The following is a 26021-nucleotide window of genomic DNA, read 5'->3' on the forward strand; positions in this document are numbered from 1 at the left end:
TAAATGTTTCTACTTTAACTTAGCGGGTAATGAAAGCTTCAGATGTTGGTTCCTCATATCCGTAGCAACTATTCTGCAAAGGAACACTCACTGAGACACTTTAAAACAATACCTGAAGACATAACACAGACGAATAAACAAATATTACTATATGCTCTGAAAGTCAGAGAATGTTCGCAGCCCATAAGAAGTCAGAGACTTCATCATAATTCCCCCCCCTTATTCTGTTATTCATTTACTTATGCTGATGTAAATGTCAGCTAAAGCGCTTGACCGACATCTACATTGAGGTGCTGACTCATGATTAGCCCATTTTTCAATAAGCTACAGATCTACTGTGATCAAGCAGTACAAGGACTCTGAAACGTGTGTAATTGCACATAGAACACAACTGAATAATCAGTTTGGATGTTATAGAATCTGCCATGACTGCAGAAAATGGTTATTTAACTTATTTTTGAGTCAACAATCATGAGTCGGTATTCTGAAATACTGTACAACAATTGCAGAATTCAGCACAATGCATTTAGTTGTAAGAGTTGTAGGGCTTTGTCCTGCATTTATAACCTTGTACATAAAGAAATTAGCCAGGGTATTGGAATTCAATGTTTTTAGATAAATTTTATTTACCATTTCAAAAATAGTTAACTTTCCAGTATAGATAAATGGGAAATTATGATTATAAAATCAATCTATTGCTAAATAAAAATGTTTTATATAGTGAAACTAAAATGCAAACCACAACAAAATAAAATACAAAATTAAAAGAATATTCTACAGGCAAACCAGAAAACTTAAACATTGGTCTCCAGTGCAATTTTCAGCTGGATATGCAACTGCATTAGAAACAGAATTTAATATATTAACATATTATAGGGTGTTTTAGCAGATCGCTTTGCCAGTGAACACCTGGTATACACTTAAAGGGGAGTCAAGTTAGTCCTGAAGGGAAAATGTTTACACGACATCTCGAGTCCTTCTGACGGCACAGCACAGCATCATGCTGAAGATCATGCCAAAGATCTGTAAATGAGAAAGCCAATTGGCATCAATGAATCATTAAGCATGTAATCTTATTTATCTCAAAGTATCTATCAGTTCCTGCACAACACTATACTCACCATAATCAGTCCAATGCCAATGCCCACACCTGCAATAACGTGCATCTTAGAATTGAATAATTCATATATTGCAGATGGGCAGCTCTAAAGAAAAGATGAAAGAAAGCAGGTTATCAACTGGAAAGAAACAGCCAAAGTGTTGGTCATTATACATAATGACAAAGTGTAGATTGTTACCGTAGTGACAAGAACATCAAGACCCTCCTTCTTTGGGCAAGTGTCTGCACCGCCATCAAAAAAAGTTCCAGATGGACCGCAGCATTGCAGCTAATGGAAGCACGGGGCGAGGGGGGGGGGAAATTATCCACTGTGAAATAACAAAACCTTTAACAAAAAACATGTACATAAAATTTAACACTTACACCAAACTGAATAGCTCTCAAAGTTTCTTTGAGTGCTGGCTGCTTGGTCGACTGGTATTTGCTGTACAGTTGATTGTAGAACTGAGTTACATCATCTATAATCTGCAAAAAAGGAAAAGAAATGTTACAAAAAGGTCTTAAAAAAAATAAATAATTAAGCCTGCTTTATCCTTCACAAACCTTATCTTTATTGGAGAGCCCCCAGATTCCTGCCGCCACTTCTGCTGCAAAGATGATGAGCAGGAAACTAAAAAACTACAGATAAAGAAAAACATGGACAGAAGAGACTTTTACTGTTCTGTCAGAGCATGATATTGAAGTAATTGAAGTAGTTGAAAATTGAAGACAGTTTTAATCATGTGGTTTAAAAACAATGTTGTAGTTTTATTCATTCTTTATTATTTTTATTTATCACAGTTGCCCCCCCTCGCAAATGCATGTTGCTTAAAGTAGCACAGCATGACATTAGAATTTTGAATGCGAAACAGGTACAAAAATATACTGGAAACATCCCAAAAGTCAACTGATTTTATATACATTTTTAATATGCTACTTACCAATCCTAGCATAAACTGGGACTCTCTGATGGCTCCACAGCATCCAAGGAAGCCGACCACCATCATAAGGGCCCCAGCCACAATGAGAATGTAAACACCTAAACAGCACAAACAGTGGTCAGTATAGGGGAGGGGGAGCAGAAGGAATTATGGACAAAAATCTTTTTAACACTGATGCATGTTATTCAAAAAGTATGGCACATTTGAAGCCATTCTTTTAGTGCAGCATGGGCGTATTCAGTATGCAGAGAGTGCAAACAAAACAGTCCCAATGCTGAAGTCTGACTAACACCACCCACTATGTATTGTTGTAGGCACTCAATCAATAAGATATTTGCCATTGCAGGACAGTAGCTCACTGCCCTGTGGTCATGTTAGGAGTTATTAAACTAATGAAGGGGGGGGGCTAAGAGCCAAGCATTTTTTCATGGGGGAAAACAAGACAGAACAATGCATCTTGTTATGGGATTGTGGAGACTGGCGTAGTGGGAGTTCAGAACAATGCTTGTCTGATGGGTTGTGGAAGAAGAAGGGTTAGAGGGAAGAAATAGAACTGGTAGCTCTATGGATAAGATATGGGGCTACCGATTGATAGAGCATTAAGTTTAAATCCCAGCACTGCCACCACTTGAGTAAGGTCCTTAACTGCTTAGTTACGCAAGAAATGCAAGTTGATCTGCACAAAACCATCTGACAAATGCTGCAACAGTATTAAACTTAATTTGCCACACTACTGCTAGCAGTCAAGCATGTGTTCCCAATTAATGGGTATGGGTATTTAAGCAGGTTAGTCTAATTAGATTGGATTAATTTAAACCCAGTGCCATCAAATCCCCAAAACAGGGGCATTTTAGGGATTGGGATGTCCAACAGTCATCAGTGAACAATGTTCACTGGGGCAAATTACAATGCCACCAAAAAAATAAAATAAAAAGTGGGGGTGCTCCACCTCCACACTTTAGTCATCTTTCTGCCTTTCCAATGTAAAACAGAAAAGTGTTATACTTTACATAAATATTTTGTTTACGCTTTGAACTTCATGAAGTAAAAAAAAAAAAAAAAAAAAGCCTATAGGAATTTGAATTGTCAAATGTATAATACTCAAGACATTTGCATTCTACTATATACACACACACTCTTTTTCCACTCTGTGTGGTGTATCTGATTGCATGACCATGTTCATTTGTTAAATTTTTGGGCATGGCCATTCCCATCACAACCAAAACTGCAAAGGGAATCTGAAGGTCTGGGGGCATAACTCAATGCTGAAAGATTTGTGTTAAATGAGTGATTTTCTTTGTTGTTATTACCTGTGAGGAATGCTGAAGGGGAGTCTTGCGCCTGAAAAAGGCCAGATGTTGACTTATCAAAACGCATCCAGAGTGCAATAGCCAGGACGAATGTACCTGCAAGCTGATTAAATCACAACACACATGAATATAATGTTTACATTTCTTTCCAGCAGTAAGATAACAGAGGTCTAACTGGCGCAATGTTGCCAGATCAGTTAAGGAAGTATGTAGGCAGCTTTGTCTTTTCAGACAGGTGAAAAACACTCGAAGTTAGGAACTTAAAAAAAAAAAAAAAATTATATTATATATACATACACTTAACAAGAGACATCCTCACTAGGGTGGGGGACATTTAAATTACACAGAATCAAAGTTGTACTTCACTGCATCATTTTACTTAGACAACACTTTACACAACAGTGGATGTGTAGCAGGCAGGAAACCTGGTTATGCACCTCCTATAAATTCCACAACTGCAAGGTTATGAATGTGAGCAATAGTATGAATCTCATTCAGTGGGCACATTTCCTTATGGATAAACATGATAAACCACAATAATTACAATAATATAGTAAGATAAAATGTAAAATCAATTGTTGGAACACAGTTGTCATGCAAAACTTAAGTTCAATAGTGTTGAGGTAGGACCTGAAACTGCTTTTTGTCAAGATCAAAAATAAGGACAGGGTGTGGTCAGTTTCGCTCAGGTTTAGCACTCCTGTCCACAAAATGGCTAGCAACCCCAAGTATTATTTACATATTGGCCTTACAGGGAACCAAACCCATTATAATCATTAGATGGATCTGTGTGCCTTATTTGTTTATTTGATCTTTTCCCCCACCTGATTAGAATACTTAGCAGGAATACTTTCTGCAAGTTGCTACCCCCGACGCACAAAAGCCTAGACTTGCAAAACAGGTTTTCACTGACCAAGTAAGCTAATTTTAGGGTTAACAATTTTCTGCTGAGAATCTTTCAGGTGATAATAATTATGACTCACAATTCTGATCTAGACTTTAAAAAAAAAAAATAATAATATCTAGAAAAAGTATAGAAAAAAAAAAAAAAAAACATTTTCCATTTAACCATGGGTTAGTCATGGAACAAAATATTCAGATTACCATTACCAATGCTTGGAAGCTTGGACATTTCATAAGCCCACATTCCTAAGCCCTGCTCGTAGCAAAACATTGCTAAAGTAAAATTATGACTAATTCAACTTCTTGAACTAAAAGGAGCCTTTCATAACCGATTAAACCATTCACCCACAACTTCCCTTAAACAGCACTTACATTTGTCTACATGTACTCATCATACTGGACAGAGCAAACACCTTTTCAGGAAACAATGCCTTAACAGTAAATTATACTTCCATGAAGAACTTACTCAAATCCATTACCTCAAACATGGCTATTCAAACTGCTTCAGAAGGTGGAAACAAATTACATTCAGGCATTTAGTAGAAACTCTTATCCAGAGAGTGACTTACACAAGTGCTTAGAAGTTTCCATCATTAAATATATGCTTACACTGGTTCACCAGCTAGAAGTACCATCAGTCACACACTTTGGGAAGTCAAGTTAATAAATGACTAAAGCACTTTTTTTTAACCAACCCGAACATGTCCCAAACTAACATATTGTAGATGAAGGAACTCCTAATCTATGCACTAAGAGCCATGAGATTAATCCACAAAGTGAATAAACAACACAGCACAAGCCATGTTTTGCAATACACTATCACAAGTCAATGTTAGTACCGTAGCCATGCCGGTTTAAAGGAACTAGCGCCATTTGCCAACATTAAACGCCAGTACCTACCCAAAACAGGAAATTGAAAGCAAACATCAAGTACTTGATGCAACTAAGACCATCTCCTGCTCCCATGGTTAAAATTTCAGGATGTCCAAGTGAAGAAAATCAAAGAAAGTGTGTAACACCTCTGGAAACGTCGTGAACGTATACCTTCCCTCAGGAGAGACTGAACAAGGAGGAAAACCTTACAGCCAGCCACGCCCCTTTATAACACTCCCGAGCCTCATTTGACGGCTGAAAGCAGAGTGTGGGCGGGGCAAGGTGTATTAGGATTCAGGAAGTTAGGGGAGTGTTCCCGGAAGTGCAGGTGTATCTGATAACTCTGATATGATTCAGTGTGGACAAACTAATGGTGTGGTTTTTGTTGGACCATAGATTTGAATGATGCATGTTTAATTAGGGAGATTTTAGTTTCAATGAACTTGGAACTTCCGTGTTTATTTAAAACTACACTGAATGGATTTATTTACTTATTCGTTGTTTAAAAAAAAAAAACTCCACAAAGTATACTGATGGTAGTAAATGTAAAGAGAGAAGGGAATAGGTCAGTTAAATAGCTTGTCCTTACGAAAACATAAAAGTACAGTAAAAAAAGTATAGTATAGTCTTTGTTTTGAAAAAACAAAACAAAAAAACAAAACGTGTTGTTTCAGGAAGTGAAACTAAGTAACCAAATGTTTATCCATGACTTCTTTTTCACTGGGGCATAAATATGAGGTCAGCGTCTCTTGTTATTCATAGGTAAGATAAACTGATAGAATTCAACAAAAGAATGTGCCATTTATAATAAATAAAAAAGTTCCAAGGTTTGTACTACCACAATGAATGTACACAGCTGGTGCCATTGCTACATAGTCATGCTATGTGGTGTGCATTGATTGGTTTGGGACACAGCAGTTATTCCAAGCCCATGCACTCAGAGGCATGAGATTAATCCACCAAGTAAAGGAAGAACACAACACAATGTTATGTGATACCCTTTTCCAATCAACTTTCATTAGCATTTTACAACCTGAGAAAATGAAATTCCAAAGGCTTACACCCTGTAACTTTAAAGATAACTAACATATAAAAACATGTCTGGTTCAGATTTGGTTACGAAGTTTGTTGTGTGGAAAAGTAATTGAAAACCGGCCCTCCGGCTAGAATCTTGGAAAGCATACACAACATTATCATTGTCTTCCATTGTTCCTATGGCTGGTAGAATATCTCTCTATTCTTTATTTAGACTGTAATTTAAATAAGAAATTGTTTTGTTGCCTAAGAAATATTTTTTATGAATAAGGTTAATAAAGTATGATTTTATTGTCTGTTTCCATGATCTTCTAAAGTAGAGCCAAACAGCTGTAAAATTTTAAAGGTCAGATGAAATGTGAGTGTTTATGGTTAAAATGTGAATGCTTTCTCTTTGTTTAAAAGTAGAAAAGAAAAAATTAAGGACCTATATATTTTTATAAAGTGCACCTTTGAATGCACTTTCAATGCGGCATGGCATGGAGGCGATCTGCTCGGGGTCAGAATGCAGGGTCAGCCATGATGTTTCTATTATTTTACCATATACACCTGTACTGTATATTGGTTAAATAGGAAGAAAGAACACTGATCACAGTGTAACAACAATTACATTAACAACTGTTAACCTGAAAGGCAGTTCTCCAGTAAAAGTATGTGTAAAAAGCTACCAGTGATTTACATTTCAGTTATGACTGCTTGTTCTCTCTTTAACGGCCTGAACAGGTGGTTGCTTCCACACATGCTCTGACCACTTGTCCAGCTATCCTGTATGCAGTGGTTGCTCCACTGTTTGGCATTGTTGGCAGCATGACAAAGACCATATTTGTTGGCTTTCGCAACATTTATTGCATTCAGAAAGTCAGGAATTTGAATCTCAGCTGTGAATTAAACATGACGTAATTATTGTTCTGCCTGGAACCTGTTTAACCACAACTTTTAATCTGATTTATCTAAGTTGCCACACCTCACTCTAAAATTCTTTTGGGTTACAGAACCTTTAGAAGGGAAGTATTATGCAATATTAACTTTTTAGTAATTTTTAGTCATGGGTCTCCAGTCTGTACCGCTTTATCCTGAACACACAAATACACAGGAAAAAAAAACATTTCCTGCTGTTTGTCCTTTTACATTTTTGTACTAGCTGGGCTTACATAAGCTACTCAACTTTCCTCCGTTGTCACCTTATAAACCAATAACTACGAGATCTTTCCTGCCCTAATACTCAAACTCAAAACATTGGAAAAGCTATAAAGAGTCTGCATGTAACATAGCCTGCTTCAGCTTATAGATGTGTTTTAAATATATATAGCTAAATATTGAGAATAAAGGCTCTTTTTATTAGTCAAAAATGCGGGTGGAAAATGCTTGATAAGGTGCAAAAGGGTCTTTTGGGCGGCTCATTTAAAGCTACAGCCACTGCATAAGACACTGACAAAATGAATGCATGATCTAAGTTGTATTTCTGGTGGAACACTACTAGATAAACTTTTAAAGATTCCTTAAAAAAGGAGTATAATATGTAAGCCCTAAAAGAAATTGACAACGTGTTTATAGAAGTGGGCTACACACCTATAAAAACATCTCCCCTTTCCGTATTGGGCTTCTTTCGCTTTTCTAGCCAAAAAACATTAACAGTCAAGGCTGATATTTTATTTTATATAACTTCACTCTTGCTTGTGCAATATTGCTTAAGTGTATTTTGGTTTGAATTGCTGTGTTCTTCTGATATATACCGTGTGTAATATTTTTTCCACCAGATCTCTAAAAAAAAAACTGCTTTTTGGTCTTATTTTTGTAGCCACTGAATAAATGATTTGGGAATTTTCACCTTGTCTACTAAAAGTAAAAAAAAAAAACACTGCTGTTGTGATGCTTGCTACTCGAAAATATTTTTTTTTCTACTTGATTAAATGTTCACAGTAAATAAGCAATAAACGTTCAATATAAAGTAAGTGCTGCATTCTAAACCGCTCTTTCTAATGTCCAAGCTTGCTACTAGCAGGGAAATTAACCAGTAATAGGTGGTTATAGCATTATACATGTTTTTGTGATTCTCTGAACAGCTTCAGTTTTCTGTGGCAACACCATACCCCTGAAAGTGTTGGACATTTTTTGGCCTATTTTACAACTATTTCTCCACTGAACATTAAATCTGTGAATCACCTGTACAGCCACATCTAAAGTGTGTGCTAAACTGCGGATGCTACAGAGGAACGCTGAACTCATTGTCATGTGCTCGCATCCAGTTTAAAACAACATACTTTGTGAAATTGTGTTAGAACACTAAATAAATTGTGATCATAATGGGATGCATATGGTGAGCAGCAAACAATGCTCGACTGTGTGAAATGTATGCTAAGAAAATATTTCAGTGCAGGTTGGGAGCAAGGATTAATTCTGTAACATGAAATTCTGAGGCTATTATTTGCATGTCACAACAAAAATCAAGATTTTTATTCAGCTATTTTGCTGGATTATGCTCTAGTCTGATTTAGAATCTGTGTCTAAATGAAAATCATTCTGTGGATCATTATGGGCTTATCGTACAAACATGTTAACGCTTAGTACTGCATCCGTATTATTGTTCTTCTTAACATTCACAATTGTTGTGAATTACAGTTATTTCTGTCCTTAATACTTTGTGGGTTTGTGGTTTTATAGAAACCTGGAGGGCAAGTGGCCTCATTTCACTGCCAAATGTAAACAGTGCTACACAAAACATGAAAGCTGTAATATTTTATTACAGGAACATGCCTTAACCAGTGTTTCCCACAAGTCTGAAATATACCTGTGGTAGCCAGCGAAACGGGACGGCACAAATATATATATATATATATAGATAGATAGATAGATAGATAGATAGGTCATTCTAGAATTGCGGGTACATTTTGCGTCTCCGAGATAAACCTTTTATTATTTTTCAAAACCAAAAAATTTATTGAAAGAGTTTTGAAAAATTACACAAATTATATCAAGCTATCACTAAAAATAATGTTTATATGTGTATTTAGGAACATTTTGACATGAAAATATTAAATTAAAGACTCCCTCTATACCTTTTTTTGACTGTCTATGCCTCCTGAATCATACATTCAGCTTCAATTTCATGAAATAATTACATCTAATTTTAATCTTTTTTGTGTGTTTACTCTACTAATTTATGTAAACAGTTGCATAAAACATCTATTTTCTGTATTATTTGTAATTTTAGTAATTAAAAAATACATTTTTGTGTCTGTCCCTACGTTCTGGTCAACTCTGTTAACTCTGTTATAAAAAGGCACAACAATTTTTAAAGCACTGATAAAAAAAAGCATGTGACTTGCTCTAAGTGATGTCACTTCCTCTGGCGGGAAAATCTGGAAGGCACTGAGGTATGTCATTATTCTTCTCTCATTAATTTGTACAATATGTGTAGGTTACACCAATAGTTGATTAATTATTTGTCGAATCTGTTACTGTGATATTTCAGTGAATCTCTCATTCACTTTTTTAAAAACAATAATATGATGAAAAAACATAAATTTCTGTTTTATACATGCCATGTGGTATCTGGTTTGAGGTTAGCATCTTGAGCTAAAGCACAAAATGGTGGAAAATGTCAACTCTGTTATTGTCAACTCTGTTAGTGGTTGACAGATTTTTCTGTTCGTACTTTGATTTTCAGAACAATTTTAGCAAATCAGATCAGCAAATATTGAAAATCTTAAGTTTGAAGTGTGTTCTATGAAAATAAAAAAGTTTAACATAAAAAGAAAATACTATTTTTTGTCTTCTTTTTCTATTTGAAATGTACCCGCAATTCTAGAATGACCCATATATATATATATATATATATATATATATATATATATATATATATATATATATATATATATATATAGTCACATAGACTAATAATAATAATTAGAGAGGCACATTTCCTAAAGAAAATGTGAGTGGTGCTTGTTGTGGCATCATAGTCATACAGTAGCTATGATGTCACAGCTGATGTTGGTCTCAATGTTAAGTCTGTAGGAATTTTTGGGGCAGTTAATTTATGGCAATTAACCGCCCACCCCTTAGGAAAGTCATAGCACCCCTTTCCCGAATAAGCTGCACGATTTGACACCTCACTTATGGGTCTATGACAAACGCCCCAAACTTGCACGGAAGAGGAAGTAGCAGAAAAAGACCTACAGTAGAGAGTGAAAATTCCTGAAGAGATTTTAAGTGCCTATGCGACTGCAGGGTCAGTGCTAATGTGTGCGGCATCTTCGACTGAAATTTGATGTCACAGCAGAGGCCGGCCTCAATGTTAAGTCTATGGGACTTTTTGGGGTCCTTTTTGGGGGGATTTTAGGAGCACCACGCGACTACCCTCACCAAAAGTCATAGCACACCATTCCCGAGCGAGCCGCACGGAACGGTGTAACATAGTCTAGGCACACTTAATAACTAGAGCGGCACATTTCCTAAAAAAAAATGGCGCTGCTTGCCATGGCATCATAGACATATGATCATATGATCATGACTATGATGTCATAGCTGATGTTGGTCTCAATGGGACTTTTAGGGTCAGTTAATTCATTGCAATTAACCGCCCACCCCTTAGGAAAGTCATAGCACCCCATTCCCGAATAAGCCGCATGATTTGATACCTTATCCATGGGTCTACAACAAACTGTGCGGGACTAGTTACAAACTTTTGGCGGAAGAAGAATAATAATAATAAGAAAAAATATAAGCCTGTGAGATAACAATAGTAGTGCTTCGCTTCACGAGCACCACTAATAATATGAAAAATTTTCTGAGTTCTATCTACATTTTTGTGACATCATTCCCTTATTTTAGCAGCAGTAAAATGTACACATTTTAAATGTCTCAATGTTCTGAAGCCTTCTCCCTCAGCATATACCTGCAGGTAATCCGTATAAGCAGTTGTTTTTGTTTTTTTGTTTGTTTGTTTGTTTTAGTTGGTTATTGACCAATGCAATGTTTGTGGCAGGAGCCGTGTCAGTTTTAAGGATTTTATTCTTCCTGTTTTTTTTTTTTTTTTTTTTTAAGTAAAACTGTGTTTTTCTGCAGAGCATTTTTGTCTATCAGTACACTAATATAATTCTTTTTTCATAACGCCTGCATTTAGTGACTCTCAGTACACTGAGGGAACTGTCCGCTACAAGTTAATCGATCATGGATGGCAACATTTTTCCGGGACAGATTTGGGCGGCCGACAATATACTTGGGCAGCCCAAGTTTGGGAACATTTGGAAAAACACTGCTAAAAATTTAAATGCATAGAGATTTTTAAAAAACTTGTCTATATTAAACAAACAATTCAAAAATCAATCGATCAAACAAGCAAACAAATAAAGAAATATCTTAATTTTCTTTGCAGGCTCAAACTTTGACTCCTTTCACAGAAAAGCTTTACACTTATTAAAGCTTACACATATTTTTAATGCTAGCATCCTTAGCTTTGATTATGATGTCCAATACGGTGGCCAGTTCATGTGTGATTCCTCATGCTCCAAGGAACCACTCTTTCATATTTTAAATCCTGGAATATGCCTGTACAATCAGGGAATAAAAACGACTTTGATAAGATAACCTGGTCATTCAGTAAATTCGGCTCATCGGCTGACTTTTTATTTCCACATAACGTTGCTGAATCTAGACCTGACCAACTGAAGCAGCCCCAGATCATACAGTAACACTGCCTTCTCAGGCTTGTACAGTGAGCACTGTGCATGATGGGTGCGTTGCTTCCCCTTATACACTGACACACCCATTGCTTTGGGATAATCTGGACTCTTCAGACCACATGAACTTTGTCCCAATCCTGTAAGTGTTTGTAACATTGTGCATGTTAAAATGGTATTCGTTTTTTTAAAACATTTTTTTTTTTTGTGCAAATAAATTACACAAAGATTCTTGAAATGCTATAACAATTTATGGTTGGAGTAAACAGTACACGATCCAATGTATAAATAGGTCCCATTTCTGTGAAAATAACTGACTTGTATCTGCTTGATTTTATGAATCATGCTGCTATTTTTGAATAATTCATGTATTTCAATACCTTAAGAAGAAGCCATTTAGTAGGCCAATATGTTTCTCTATACAGTACAAGGCAATAGACAGCAGTAACCACTGTGTGAGTCATTGCATTCTCATACATGTATTCTGCCATCTTGTGGATCATCATTGCATTGCAGTCTTCATTATGCCTACCATAATTCCAAATACACTGTCTATTTCATCAAACTGATAAAAGATCATAGGTGTTTTGTTCATCCTCGGATTGGTGTTTAATCATCCAGCCAAAGTGGTTTGGAGCCCACTGCAATCATTCCTGATCCTTAAACTTGCAGAAGAGACGCTTCTGTCTCTGCAAACGTTACACACAGTTATTCACGAACACCATTTGCAAAAATACAAGAACTTGGCTGCGAGTTATTGCCACATCCCCATACTGTCCCGACCTCGCTCCAAGCCATTTGCACATGTTTGGCAAAGGGAGTTCCTGGGACGCCAGTGTTTCAGACATGAACAGGCACCCTAAACGAACCTTGATGGTATCCGAAAATAAATGTAGGTTTTACTCTCATAACTGTGTTCTATTATTCTGCACACTCAAAAATCAGTTTGCCTTGAATATCCCTCAAATATCAGTTGTCATTCTAAAAAATGTCAGCTTATTATTTATGCTCTTCTGATAATCACTCAAAGATAATTGTATATATATAGTGTTTAAATAAAAGGTCCAGAAACTTCAAAAAGGGAACAGATTTGTTGCAATCCAGTTAATAATGTAGGCCGGGTTGGTCAGAGTTTAATCGCAATCTGTATTCTTGAGCTGTTTGCTCATCAGTATTGCCACACTTACAGTACAGTATCACAGTGATATTGTGGTAGTCATATGATTGAAAACAAAGTAACCAAGTAAATGCATATCATAAATATTAAGTTTTACATTTTATCCATATTTCATTTACGAACACCTGATTATTTCTTTAAATAAAAGTAAACAAAAGTAAATGAAAGATTTTCTGCAACTCACCCAAATAACAAAATTAAAGCTGAATAGGAGATATTTGACCGACTTCTCTCCACTTGATAAAGCTGCCATCACGACTCCACCGGTAAGTCGCAACTTTGTAATAAAGTGACTGCAAATGGTTTTCTATGCCAGACAGCAAAACAAGTATTTTCCAAATAAATGTGCAGGGAGAAAGTTCTGCTGGTTTTAAGATGGTCAGTGCCACTCCTTCTGTGGGGATGTGAGAGATGTGTTTGTGTTGAAATGAAAGAGGGAGAGAGTGGGAGAGAGAAAGAAGGGGTGGAGGTGGTGAGTACAGTAAACGGACAAAAGGAGTACAGAGGAGCAGGACATAGGGACAAGCAACTGGTGCTCTAAAACCAAAAGGGGAACTCTGGGTGTACGCTATACAGTCAAACAGTAGAGAGCGAATTGAAAGGATATTTATTTCGTCTTTTATTTTTGTACCAATTTGGACATAAAAAATTCATTTAAGATCACAGACTTGCATTTAATATTTTAAGAAAAGTGTTTTATAATAATTAAATATGTTAATATAAATTAATAATAAAGGAAAACAAGATGGAAAACTGTTTGAATTCTGTATTCTTTAAACAGATTTTAGTTTATTATTTCTTAATATATATATATATATATATATATATATATATATATATGTATGTGTGTGTGTGTATGTGGTTCAATAAAGCCTACTTTAACTTGACTTGATGCTCATATTTTCAGCCTTCTTGTAATACATGTACTTGTTTCTTACTTTAAAAGTAATTTTTTTCTATATTGACTCAAACAATTGTGAACAATTATGAAACCAATATTAGACAATGAAGAGCTCATTATATATATTTACAAACTGAGGTCACGCACTATGACACACAAACAAACTACACACTCAGACATTTGGAATGTAATTGAGTTACCCTAAGGCTAAAAAAGGAATAAAATTTAATCCAGGGCTTGAGTTTCAAAATTTGTGGTATTGTGCAGATACTTTTAGTGCTAATGGTTAATATGCAGTTGCCTTACTCATCTTTGCATGACACTGTAATGTTTATGGCTTTTTCTACTAGTTTCGGGATGGTACAACCAGAAGGGCGGTAGGGATGACAATTGTGCCTTGGCGAAGCGAGTGTTTTGTACAAAATAATAGAGTCCATTGTCACAGACAAGGCACCGCTCTCTCTCACCCACTCACCAATCACCCATTCCTGTCAGTGCTGTGTGTCATTCTTCACAACCAGAACACAATAGATGTCAGAGGGTTAAAATCAGTAGATGGTGGCAGTAAGGAATTGTTACACATTAAGGCTCATTTTGGCAGAAGCTCTGATCCAGAAGCACTTACAAAAGACAAAATATAATTCAAGCAAGTTTGGGAATCAGATCTCACCAACTGCAGGTCAATAGAATGCATTTGTCTGCCAGAATAGTGACAAGTAAGACTTTTGTTTTGGTGGAAACCCAGCATTGCTTATAACAGTGCGAGAAAACATTGACTATATTGAAACATTGGGCTGGAAAAATTATCCATGGTCCTCTCGTTATAACTTTAAATAATACTTTGCTTGCTTGCTACCTATCTTTTTATATTAGTCAGTGAATGTAAATGTCAACATTATGGGTTATTTTATGTTGAAAAAATGTGGAAACATTCAAGAGGTAAATACTGTTAGGTACATGAAATATCAACAAGCAAATGCAATAATATGTACTGATTATTTAAATTCTCATTAAGTCTTATCAAAGTTCAGAATAGAGCCAAGAAGCTAGTTTGTTTAATATGTAGGAGGTTATATAAAGGGTAGGCAGATGTTTTGGAATTTAACCCGCGAAAAATTTAATGGCACACAGAGAAATATTAAATGCCTCAAAGGCTCATCACAAAACAGTCTTATTACAATCCAAACTCTGGTCGAAACTGTGCACATGGGTTAATTCTGATTGCCCACCATGTGGTAGTTTTCCTTTCAAGACTAGTAATTATGAATGTATATTACTTTGTTGTTAAAATGTGAATGAATATAAAGTCAGCCTGCCATTTTAGAGATGTAAACCAAAACTGAGAGTTTAAAATCAATGTCTTATTGAAGCTAAGCTTAAAGTAAATAATAGTAGTTTACCAGATACTTAAATCAGGATCAAAAAAGGGTTTTAAACTAAATCCTGACTCTTTGTGCAGCTAGATTACTAGATAAACCTTTGATGTTGAAGTAATCCGGAAAGTTTGGATTCTTATGAGAACTGTGGCAAAAGAAAAAAATAGGTGATAATCTAAAGATAAATTTAAAGTGTGATTTTTAAATTCTGCAATAAAACGATGGCATAAGTAGAACATAAAGGAAAGAGCTGTTTAATACAGTAAATTTGCTCAGGCAGATGGCAGATTGTCATAGGTTTTCACCAGCGAAATAATGCTGTACATGTCCACAAAAAGTAAATGATGACAGTGGGCCTTGGCAAAGTGATGCTTTAACTTGTATGCTATAATTTATGTGCCTTAATCCCAGAACTCCTATTCAAAGCATGGGTCACCTGGTTGTCCACAAAACAGATATTGGACACTGAAGAATTATATTGTTTTATACTCCTTTGGGAGGTTCCATGAACCACATAATATCATAAATTAAATACCGGCAAATATTTTTAATTTTTTATTTGAAAAATACTATAGGATTTGTGTAACAGGCAAAAAACATAGCCCTTATATTCCAACAGTTGTTTAATTTAAATTTAACAGAGCTAGCTACCCAGCCAGTGTACTGTATGTGTGCGAAGCTTTCTATGACAAAAGTTAAATGAGGAGGTTTACATGAATTAGGCATAAATAGTTCTTTGTTGTTCATCTGCCATTGCTGTTGCTGCACACTGTAGCTTTTTTGGTGCCTTCCCTTAACCATAGAGGTACAGTACCAGACTACAGTAGTCTTGCCCCAGTGTGGCTTTATTGTGTCTAGTTCTTCCCCTGATGCACAACAATGTGCTTTTATGCCGGAGCGCTTCCTTTGTCCACAGGGTCACCTATGCTGGAGTTATCCACATTCTCCCAGGTGACAAACTGGGGTCCAGATAATGAGAGTCTGTCAGCAACATGTTCAGCCATTCTTACTATGAAGGTTCTTTATTCTGACAATATTTGTCACCACATATAATCTTTCTTTTTTGTAGAAAATGTACATGATTGTTATACCCTGATAGTCTTCTCTATATAGGACATAAGCATCTGGGTTCCTCACCAGCATTCCACTTTTCCAAGATAAGTCCACTGTTATGAATAATAATTGGCAGACATCATCTTGTTTATGATCATTGTTCTGCTTTTTGGCATAAATCTTAGCTTTTTTTGTCCTCCAGAGATCCCAGCAGATCTTCTTCCTCCTCTAGCCATGTATACATTTTAAAAAGTCTTATTGCACATGATTGCTTTAGGTCAATTCTTACCAACCTTACCAATTCTCCCAGGTATAGGACATGCTCTAGGTAAGGTAGGCACTTTCAGTAAAGCACTACTGACTTTACATAACATATGTGGGTGATGTCCAGTGCTATAATATGACAGAATTTAACATTCTAATCCTAAGGGGTACATGTCCTTGCAAATGAGGTAACCAATTCAGTGTGCTAAAGCTAGGATTACCTATTATCTTAATTTCAGATAGCAAACAAATTGATCAAATTACTCAAATATTTTGTGTGTGTGTTAACAAAGGTCAGTGTGAAATGTATAAAATTCTTAGTTTAATAATTTTTTGAAATATCATAAAATTTTAAATACAAAAAAAAAAAACAAGAGTACAGCAAAACCAATCATATACACACTGTTGCCATCTAAAGTTCCAATTAACAGACAAACAAACAAATAGCTTCCTGTAGTACCATAATGTTTCACCAGAGGGCTGCAGATCAATCACTCATTGTCTTACTCATCTTCTACACCGCTTTATCCTATATACAGGGTCGCAGGGGGCCTGGAGCCTATCCCAGGAGACTCCCACGAGGCAGGGTACACCCTGGTAGGGGTACCAATCCAACACAGGGCACACTCATACATACACACTCATTTACACACTAGGGGCAGTTTGGGCACGCCAATTAGCCCAACCCGGATGTCTTTGGAATGTGGGAGGAAATCGGAACACCTGTAAGGAACCCATAAAGCATGGGAAGAACATGCAAACTCCATGCACACAGACCAGAGGTGAGAATCGAACCTGGATGTGCAAGGCAACAGTCTCTTACTAAAACTCTTACTAACATTTAATTAAGAAAAACAAACATTTTTAGACTAATAATAAAACTTTTGTTAAGAATAATTAAAATAACAGATAGTTATATAACATGTACAGTCATGTGTAAAAAATTAGTGCTCTTCTTTTTTAATAAAGAGCTGATGATTTACCATCTTAAATTCTGTGAAAGCATTACAATGTAGAAAATAACAAAAACAAGATACTGTACCAATCATATTGTCATGACAGGCCTCATAAGTCCATATAGAAGAGACAAAGGAAATACTTTATAGGCTCTTCTGGAACAGGAAAACAAAACAAAAACAAAACAAAACTGATAAGTCTAGATGGGACAGCCCAGAAGATATATCCTGACATTTAAGACAGATCCTTTACTTTAAAATGTAAAATCACAAACTGGAAAGATGTTCTCTAATTTCCCAATTCAGTACCTGAAAAACACATATACTACTGACCAGGACAATTTAGTAAGTATGAGTGGTACATGTGGCCAGTAGGTGCCTTCAGACCACAAGAGCCATAAAAAATATTATTAATAATAAAGCAGTTCCATATTCTACCCCACGAGGGAGCCAAAGTTCCCTCTTTTCTCCATAGTAGTTTTCTCTGGAAAACTAAATTCAAAATACCAAAATGTAAAGAAAACACTACTGACTTAAAGCTGTTATACATGTAATAATATTTAATAATGTTTATATTCAGAATTGCAGTAATTTGGGCGAAACTGTCTTGAGCATCTAGGATTAGGTCCAGGCATCAGAAATAATTAGACGGTTTTTCTATGTAATATAGCTAATAGTGTAGACACAGCTGAGCTAGTATTAGTTTTGTTCTTTGTGCCTTTCATTTATGATCACATATTTTGTTGCTGCTCAAACAGTTTGGTTTACATAGCAATGGACATGAACCCCTTTTTGTAATTTAAACCCCACTACTTAACAGCTCTTGTCATGAAGTCCACCATTTTGAAATGTAACCCTGGTATAAAAATGAATAGAATGCTTAGGATCTGTCTTTAGAAGAGGTCTTTCTTTAGACGTGACATTTTCTAGCTTTCTTGTTTCCAACGAGAAATCAACTGAATCAAGAGCATCTGCCAAGCTGTGGGGGTGAGCTTATTTAAGAATAAATCTATTTGTAGAACCTTGGACAGTGTATATTATAATTTCATACTTGCCAATATTTACTACTGATTTTGATGACTAGATGTTAGATTTAAGCGTAAAAGTAATTACAAAGAAAATCTAAATTAATTATATAGGTCTTTACATGAAGCATGTGGATGTTGAAGACAAGTTGAGACGTTTACATGGGAAAGTATTAGGGACAATAAAAAATATTTTTTTTTGTGTGTGTGTGTGTGTGTGTGTGTGTGTGTGTGTGTGTGTGTGTGTGTGTGTGTTTATCTAATACGTTATAATATATTTAACGCAACTTTGTGCAGTGCAAAAAGCTTATCTTGTTATACAACCTTGTGATGAAGTATTCTGATGAGCTACTTGTGTTTCACGGGCTTTCTAATATTCCTAAAGTGTAGTAGTATCATGCAGTGCTGACTAATTAGCTATGCTGACTAATAAAACCTCAGTGCGCATATGTCAGTCAAAGAGTCTAATTAGACCTAATACAGTCTGTGACATTGTTTATTTCCTTGAAGTTGGGATAAGGGTTCCACGAAAAGCAGGTACAGACTGCCTTAATATTTAATTGCAGAGATATTTAACAGGTGAGGAGTGTAATAAGACACTATCCCACATCATACAGCACCGGGAGATGAGAGGTTCTTGCTTCAAGTCTTATATTCAAGAGATTATGTGTTATAACTATTGAACTTTAATTTTGGAAGAGCATAATCTTACTTCAGAGCTTTTCAGAAGGATTTTTTTTTAACATTCACTATTTGCAGCTAATCAATTAGCGAAGGTTTGAGTCTGGAATTTGTCATGAACTCTGTTCAGCTGTTACTAAACCAAGACAACAATTTCTGCCAATTAGTTCGGGTTTGGCATAGCCATAAGTCTCCTCTCAAGCAGGCATGGTATTAACTGCTCCAACCGTCTGTGATTTAAGCCTGGACAAAGCCGAGAACGGATTTTGCACTCTGACAGTAGCCAAGAGACCCCAGACCCTCAAAATGGCTATGAACAGTCCAGGATCACTGACACAGGATGGTAAGTGCATGTCAGTCCTGTTAAACAATAATTGAGTAGACATAGTTTGGTCATGTTATAGTGTCTCTATTTGTTTATGCTAGGCAGTAATGGAATTAAATTAAAAAATACTTGTGTGGTTGTGGTTGGGCATCTGAAAATCCACTTTATTGAAAATGTTTAAAAACAGTAAATGTTAATTGGAGGTATGCAGAGATACATACAGCATACTTTTAGATAAACCATATTTAAAATAATATGAGCTTCTTTTTTTCCAGTATAGTCTGTGTTTTAGTTTCAGTTTTTACTTGAACTTCACACAGATTTTAAATTTGCAGTTTATTTGCTAATGAAATTAATGTGTCAGAAAAGTAACATGGAATGAACAGCAAATCTTTTTAAAATAAAGTATAGTTTAAAGGCTTAAAAATTTAGATAAAACTTAAAAATAGCATATGAGTGTAAATGTGATCTTTTGCTGTAGTTTTCCCCAAATTAAACTAGTAGTAGTGACAAAGTAGCCCACTTCGAGGTCAATAACGAAAGATTCTGTTACAGCTGATGATTAAAAAAAAATACAATTGGGCAGATTTATTACATAATAAATACACCTAAGTATCTTATCTTGGCCATAGCATTAAAACCACCTGCCTGATATTGTATTGGTCCCGCTTGTGCCATCGAAACAGTCCTGACCTATCAAAGCAGATTCTACAAGACCCCTGAAGGTATGCTGTTTCTTAGAGCATTAGAGCAGATCCTTTGAATCCCATAAGTTGTAAGGGCCTCTGTGGACTTGTTTGTCTAGCAGGTTCCACACCTGCAAACTCTTTGGCATGTTCCTCAAAGCATTCCCAGACAGTTTTTGCAGTGGGAAAGATGCCACAGCCATTTTAAACTACCATTGCCAGGGAGGTCTGCTCTTTGTCTGCATGGTAATGTGGTGGAATATGTCAACATGTTAACATCCACATAAATGGAGGAGACAAGAGTTCCCAGCAAAACGGTGCCCAGATCATTACACTGGCTTTACCAACTTGCCTTCTTCTCATAGGGCATCTTGATGCCATTTCTTTCCCGGATACAGGATGCACACACACTCAGCCATCGATACATGAATTAAAATAAAATGTGACTTATCAGTTTAGGCCACCTTCTTCCAATGATACATGGTCTTTTGGTCATTTGCCTTTTTTGGACACTTTAAGGAGTAGACTTTTTTCAGCATGACTGTCCTGACCTGTCTGCAGCTACATAGCCACAGACACAGCGAGTTGTGTATTGTCACCTTTCTGTGATATACTCTGGAGCTTTTAAAAGGGCTAGTCTTAAATAGGCCTTTAACACCAATGAACACAATCACCAGTCAAGCAATCAAGTTCCTAGGACAAATTTTTGTAGGTACTAACCAATGCATACTGGTAACACCCCTTAAAACCTGCCGTTTTGGACATGCGCTAACCATCGCAGTCTGGCCCTTGTCATAATGACTCAGATTCTTACTCTTGCACATTCAATACATCACTTTTGAGAAACAACTGTTCACTTACCCTCTATATCCCACCCCTTGACAGGAGCCATTTAAACGAGATAATTAACGTCATTCTCTTGACCTGTCAGGCTGGTTAAAGTAAATGCAGAATGCATAGTCCTCAGTCTTACCGCTTTAATAATAAATAAACGATGATTAAGCAGGTTTTATGAGTAATATGTCTAGGGATTTGGTTACACATGCAACACTTTGAAACCATGTTCTGTACTAATAATTATTACATATAAATTGATTTTTTTTATCAAAAATGTTAGAGACTCAAAGCAACTATCACCTGAAGCATGAGTACCATTCACAAATGAGGTGTAGAGTTTTGGATAATTTTCAGGTACTCTATTTGCTCTTTCTTTGTTGGCTTTTCTTCAACTAGTAATAGAAGTTTATCATTTAAAATTGATAACATTCTGACAACATTAAAAAAATTCTTTTAGTTTAATGATGTTTATGTAATTGGTAGATGACTAAGTCTTCTTTTCTGTGTAGATGACAAGCTGTTTTCCTATCTGGCATTTCTTATAAGTTTTATACAATTTTATAAACATTTTAACAATTAACGACAGGTTTTAATGCCACAACATATTAATGTTCTGTAGAATTAACATATTTGATATCCTGGTACTTGCTTTCACAAATATTGCTTAATGTTTTCTTTTTCTGCCTCCTTTTTTTCTCACTGATAAACATTTCTTGTGTTTTTTTTTACTGCGAAAGTTTTCCAGTTTACTGATCCTCTTTTTAGAGTATCTATCCATGGTCCTGAAGCTTAAGCGCATTTTTATTCTTGAGCAAAACCATCTTTTGGAAAGTTGTCACTTATAAATGATTGATTTAAGCAGTTTTTTTTTTTTTCCTGCGGTATAGAAACGAGCAATGTCATGAATCAACTGAGGAGAAATGTGGCAAAGAGTGAATGCAGTTCCATCCACAGCGACAGACTGTACAGCATTGCCAGAGAAGTTTCTGGAATGGGGCTTGATGCGTTTGGATACATGGAGGAGAGTTCACATTCGGTGAGCTACATTTACCTGCTTCATGCTGAAATGATATTATTGTTATCTGATTATATAATTTTTTTTATTTATAAAATATAAATACTATACCATTAAAAAAGTTATTGTGGTTTAGACAACACGCAGCTAATTCAAGACAAATGAATTAGAGCTCAGTAACAAGCACAACCTTTCAGGCTAACTTTATAATAAGTTGTGATTTATATCTATTTGTTTGCCAGGTTCCACGCACCCTTTCCAGCTACTGGCAGTTTATATTCCAGCTCCAAATAACTTTGCCCAATTCTATGTCTCATCACAAATGCACTATTGCAGTCAGATATGTACAGTATGTGTGTGATTTAAACAGATCAGTATTTCTCTAATGGCTCTAATGGTCCTGAGGCTGAAGATGCACAGGTGTTTCTAGAATGAAGAGAGTGACGAATCCCAAGTTTCTATGGAGATGCGGTGGTTGCGCGAGAGCCTCGCCTCGCGCTTCCTAGTCAGCCTCGTCAGTAGCGAGCAGCGCCAAACCTGTACAGGCGGGAGGGTTTCTCTTGTGCAGAGTAAATGGTGTGATTTGACGACGGGTTAGGATGCTAAAGTGGCGTGTCTTTTCGGAGTGATTAGGGTGTGGACATGTTCTGAGGAAAGTAGGCGTTTGTGCGGCGCGCACGTCGCGTGGAATTAGAAGAAGCAGAAGAAGGAGACGTTAAGAGCGATTCAGTTCGCTGTGTATCTCCTGCGCTTTGGTTTCTATTAAGAGCACAAACAACATGTTACACTCTGACAAGCTGCCCGTAAGTACTCTTTCTTTACTAACTAACTCACTCAACATGCTGGCTCAGTTTGCCTGTTAGTAGGTTATTGAATGACTTTTAACGCGTACAACCTTGAATGGAAGGTGTCCCCATCCAGTGCTGCTCTCCTCGTCTACCAGGGTATATCGGAGTCTATTGAGAGCAGCTAAATTAGAAATAGCAATAGACTGACCTACATCCATGCCTATCATCAGTATGCACCCCCTCACCCCACCCTCCCAGCTTCCCTCTGATGTGAATTTGATATGCACTGGGCACGCATGCTTCTGCTCATTTACGCTTTTGTCACCCGCTTCAGGTGGTCAACAACTTTTTGGACGGTATGGGGCACGAACCGGGCAAAGGGCTGTACTTCGCTGATGGGAACAGGAAGGTGGACTATGTGCTGGTGTACCGGGTAACGCCAGTGGTCCATGACTCTCCAGGACAGCACCGGCTCTCGGTCATCTCCAACGGCAGCTTTCCACGAGCAGGGAGCAAAGGAGCTGAAGCAGTGAAGGAGGACAATGCTGAGGTTGTGGTGGACATGGGACCAACGGATCCAGCCGAGGGTGAGAAATTCAGGATCCGAGATGAGTTTGAGACCCACCTGAGAGAAGCAGGATTGCACATCGAGCGTGACAATGAGGTGGGTGAAGGTTAATTCGCTGCATCACACCTGAAGTCTCCTGAGTAATAGGACAGTTTCTGTTGACTCACTGTGTTATGGTGACAAACCAGAGTTCAGCCAAATGTTACCAAACGCACCCCCAGAAAGCAAGAGTTGATGTGGGTTTTTGAGCAAAGGTTTGAAGTCGAATATTAAGGTGGTGTAAATGGAATGCTTTTAGTCAGCATTGAAAGCTGTGAATCATTTCAAATGGAATGGTTTTCATGATGCCTTAGTGAAGGATTTTTTTTCTGTCACTAGGCTCTGGCCAGAGAATTTCGCTAAAGATGTGCGCATATTTTGCAGATTTGTCAAGGCTATTTTATTTATTAGCAAGTAATATTGATAGATTTCATTTTATATCAGCTCTTCTAGAACTACTGCTTCACAAAATATACCAGAGTGGAATTTCTGCATGTGTGGGTGTTTGGTTTGGGCTACTCCTTTTGGCTGTCTCTTCTAATCGCACCGGGACTCATGCCAGGTTTTCCAGAGAAACTGTTTATTTTTGAACCATAACATTTTCAGAGGCCAAAAGAGCAGCATTTTTTTTTTCATGTAAAACCTGGTTATTATAGATGATTTTATCAGTAATCATATTGGATGAATTATTACTGTCAGTCATTTGTATGTTTATTCTGGATAAATGCTTAATATGACAAATCCTAAATAGATTACAAAGGTATTTTTAAAAGTCATCCTAAACAAAAGAAGATCAAAAGCAGCTTTAGTTGTTAAACAGAAACCTGGTGTGAGCTATACACAATATATGATTATTATAGGAATGAGTGATTGCTTACAGTTCTAATATTTGCATGCAGCTTACTCATGGTTACTCACCTAATTAATATTGCATTGTATTCCTGGATAGACAATGCTTCTTTTAAAACTGAAATTATGAGCTCAAATTATGGTGGAGTTGAATACGTTGCAAGTAATTAAAAAAAGTTTAATATACGTATATGCACTAATAATATTAGGCTTTAATATCTTAAAATGAGTATTAGATGGACATACCGTTTTTTATTTCTAAGTTTAAACTTACAATTTAGGCATTAGATTGGGAAGCACTTTAAGAATATTATAATTTTGCACTTGATTTGATCTTAATTTAAGTGTATACATCTTTGAAAGGATTTGACAGTATTTGAGCACTAATTGTTCACATACTAAAAATATACTTTAATAGACTTAAAATGAGAGTTAAAGAAGAAGGTAAAGAATCACTGTAATGCGCAAACAACAAATGGTTGCTAATTAGATTACTTTAGCTAAGCTCATAAATAATTGTGCTGCCCAAAACCAACATCAAACTTAAATGTGTAAGTAAAAGACATTTTGTATTTCAAAAGACATTCAAAGACATTGAGAAAGCATGACCTTCAAAATGATCATGTTTAACAGCTAGACACTTATTTTATTCACACCTAATCCTTTATAGTGTTGGATTTGGGTCACCTTGCCCATGGCCTTAATCAAAAATGATTTTAAAAGCATACAGTACAATATTTGTCTTGTCTAAAGCAAGCACACTGCACTGCACCTCTCACAATTAATTGCCAATTCTCAAATCTCAGAAGCAGAGTATTATGCAGACCTTTTTAATTTACTTACTAACATTATACTTTATGTAATACAGGATAGCTAATTGACAGGCAATACATTTTAGAACAAAAATGTAGTGAAAATGCCTCCACAGTATGTATTAATTAATTAATTAATTAATTTATTTATTTATTAATTAATTTATTATAAATTAATTGATTTTTTTTTTAATGAAAACCTTGCCTTCCTGCCATTTTGTGTTTTTCAGTAAGAACTGTTATATGGTCCAATTATGGAGTAAATGTAATATGGAGTTATGTAAAATTGTTTGTCATAATAATGTTTACCTCAAGAGTTTTGTGTTGTTGCACATTTACAGTGTTTTATTTGAGGAAAATAATCGCAGTATATTCCTCATTATATTAAACTATGCAGATTGTGTAATATTGTTAGATGATTAGTAAAAAGCAGTAAATATCTGAATGAGTGGTGAATCCCAATTATTTGCCATTTTTAAATCCTCCAGAGCTTTGAGCCACTCAAAAGCTAAGAATTGTCTCGTATCTCCACATTCCCACTTTCAGCTTTTTCTTTATTATTTTTTTTTTTGTAAGAACTACAAAATACTACTACCTGTATCCTTTACTTTAACACCATCTGGATAACTTGGAAAGGGATGTGAAAAAAAAAACCCTATCAATTCACTTTAGAGCAACCTGCTACTGGCGTTGTTACAGCAGAATGGAAAAAATCTATTGCGTTGTGTAGTGTCTTAATAATATTCTAGGTTAAAAAAAACATATGGGTAATCATAAGCATAAGCAAAATTATTACTCATGTAAAATGTGCAGCTTTTTTTCCTCAG

General features: G+C 36.1%; 2 protein-coding genes across 3 annotated transcripts in view; one reads left to right on the top strand and one right to left on the bottom strand.

Annotated features, from left to right (window-relative positions):
* Window positions 1-352: 352 nt before the first annotated feature.
* On the bottom strand, window positions 353-13419 carry cd9b (CD9 molecule b). Of its 2 annotated transcripts, none has more exons than XM_053508520.1 (8): window positions 13204-13419; window positions 3351-3453; window positions 2041-2138; window positions 1664-1738; window positions 1484-1585; window positions 1299-1388; window positions 1122-1205; window positions 353-1023 (listed from the first exon to the last, which is right to left on the bottom strand). In XM_053508520.1, the coding sequence occupies exons 1-8, from the start codon at window positions 13270-13272 to the stop codon at window positions 958-960; spliced, it is 687 nt and encodes a 228-aa protein (XP_053364495.1). In that variant the 5' UTR covers window positions 13273-13419; the 3' UTR covers window positions 353-957. The 2 variants fall into 2 exon arrangements, with proteins under 2 accessions (XP_053364495.1, XP_053364496.1); XM_053508521.1 differs by lacking the exon at window positions 13204-13419 and adding an exon at window positions 5154-5338.
* A 9471-nt stretch (window positions 13420-22890) lies between these two features.
* The window catches only part of ano2b (anoctamin 2b), a 36247-nt gene continuing 33116 nt past the window's right edge, over window positions 22891-26021 (top strand). Inside the window, exons 1-2 of the mRNA XM_053508515.1 lie at window positions 22891-22941; window positions 23261-23590. Coding sequence (XP_053364490.1) covers window positions 22918-22941; window positions 23261-23590 — 354 coding nt within the window. The 5' untranslated portion in view covers window positions 22891-22917. The remainder of the gene's footprint in view (window positions 22942-23260; window positions 23591-26021) is intronic.

The sequence above is a fragment of the Clarias gariepinus genome, chromosome 12, assembly GCF_024256425.1.
Source record: "Clarias gariepinus isolate MV-2021 ecotype Netherlands chromosome 12, CGAR_prim_01v2, whole genome shotgun sequence".
Taxonomy (NCBI): domain Eukaryota; kingdom Metazoa; phylum Chordata; class Actinopteri; order Siluriformes; family Clariidae; genus Clarias; species Clarias gariepinus.

What these genes read in the sequence shown, in the direction of transcription:
- cd9b (XM_053508520.1), bottom strand. Translation starts at nt 13,272, where the DNA reads ATGGCAGCTTTATCAAGTGGAGAGAAGTCGGTCAAATATCTCCTATTC. An exon ending in GCTTTAATTTTGTTATTTGG is followed by an intron (nt 3,454 to 13,203) that starts GTGAGTTGCAGA and finishes TGATTTAATCAG; the next exon opens with CTTGCAGGTACATTCGTCCT. An exon ending in GGCTCTCCAATAAAGATAAG is followed by an intron (nt 1,586 to 1,663) that starts GTTTGTGAAGGA and finishes CCTTTTTTGCAG; the next exon opens with ATTATAGATGATGTAACTCA.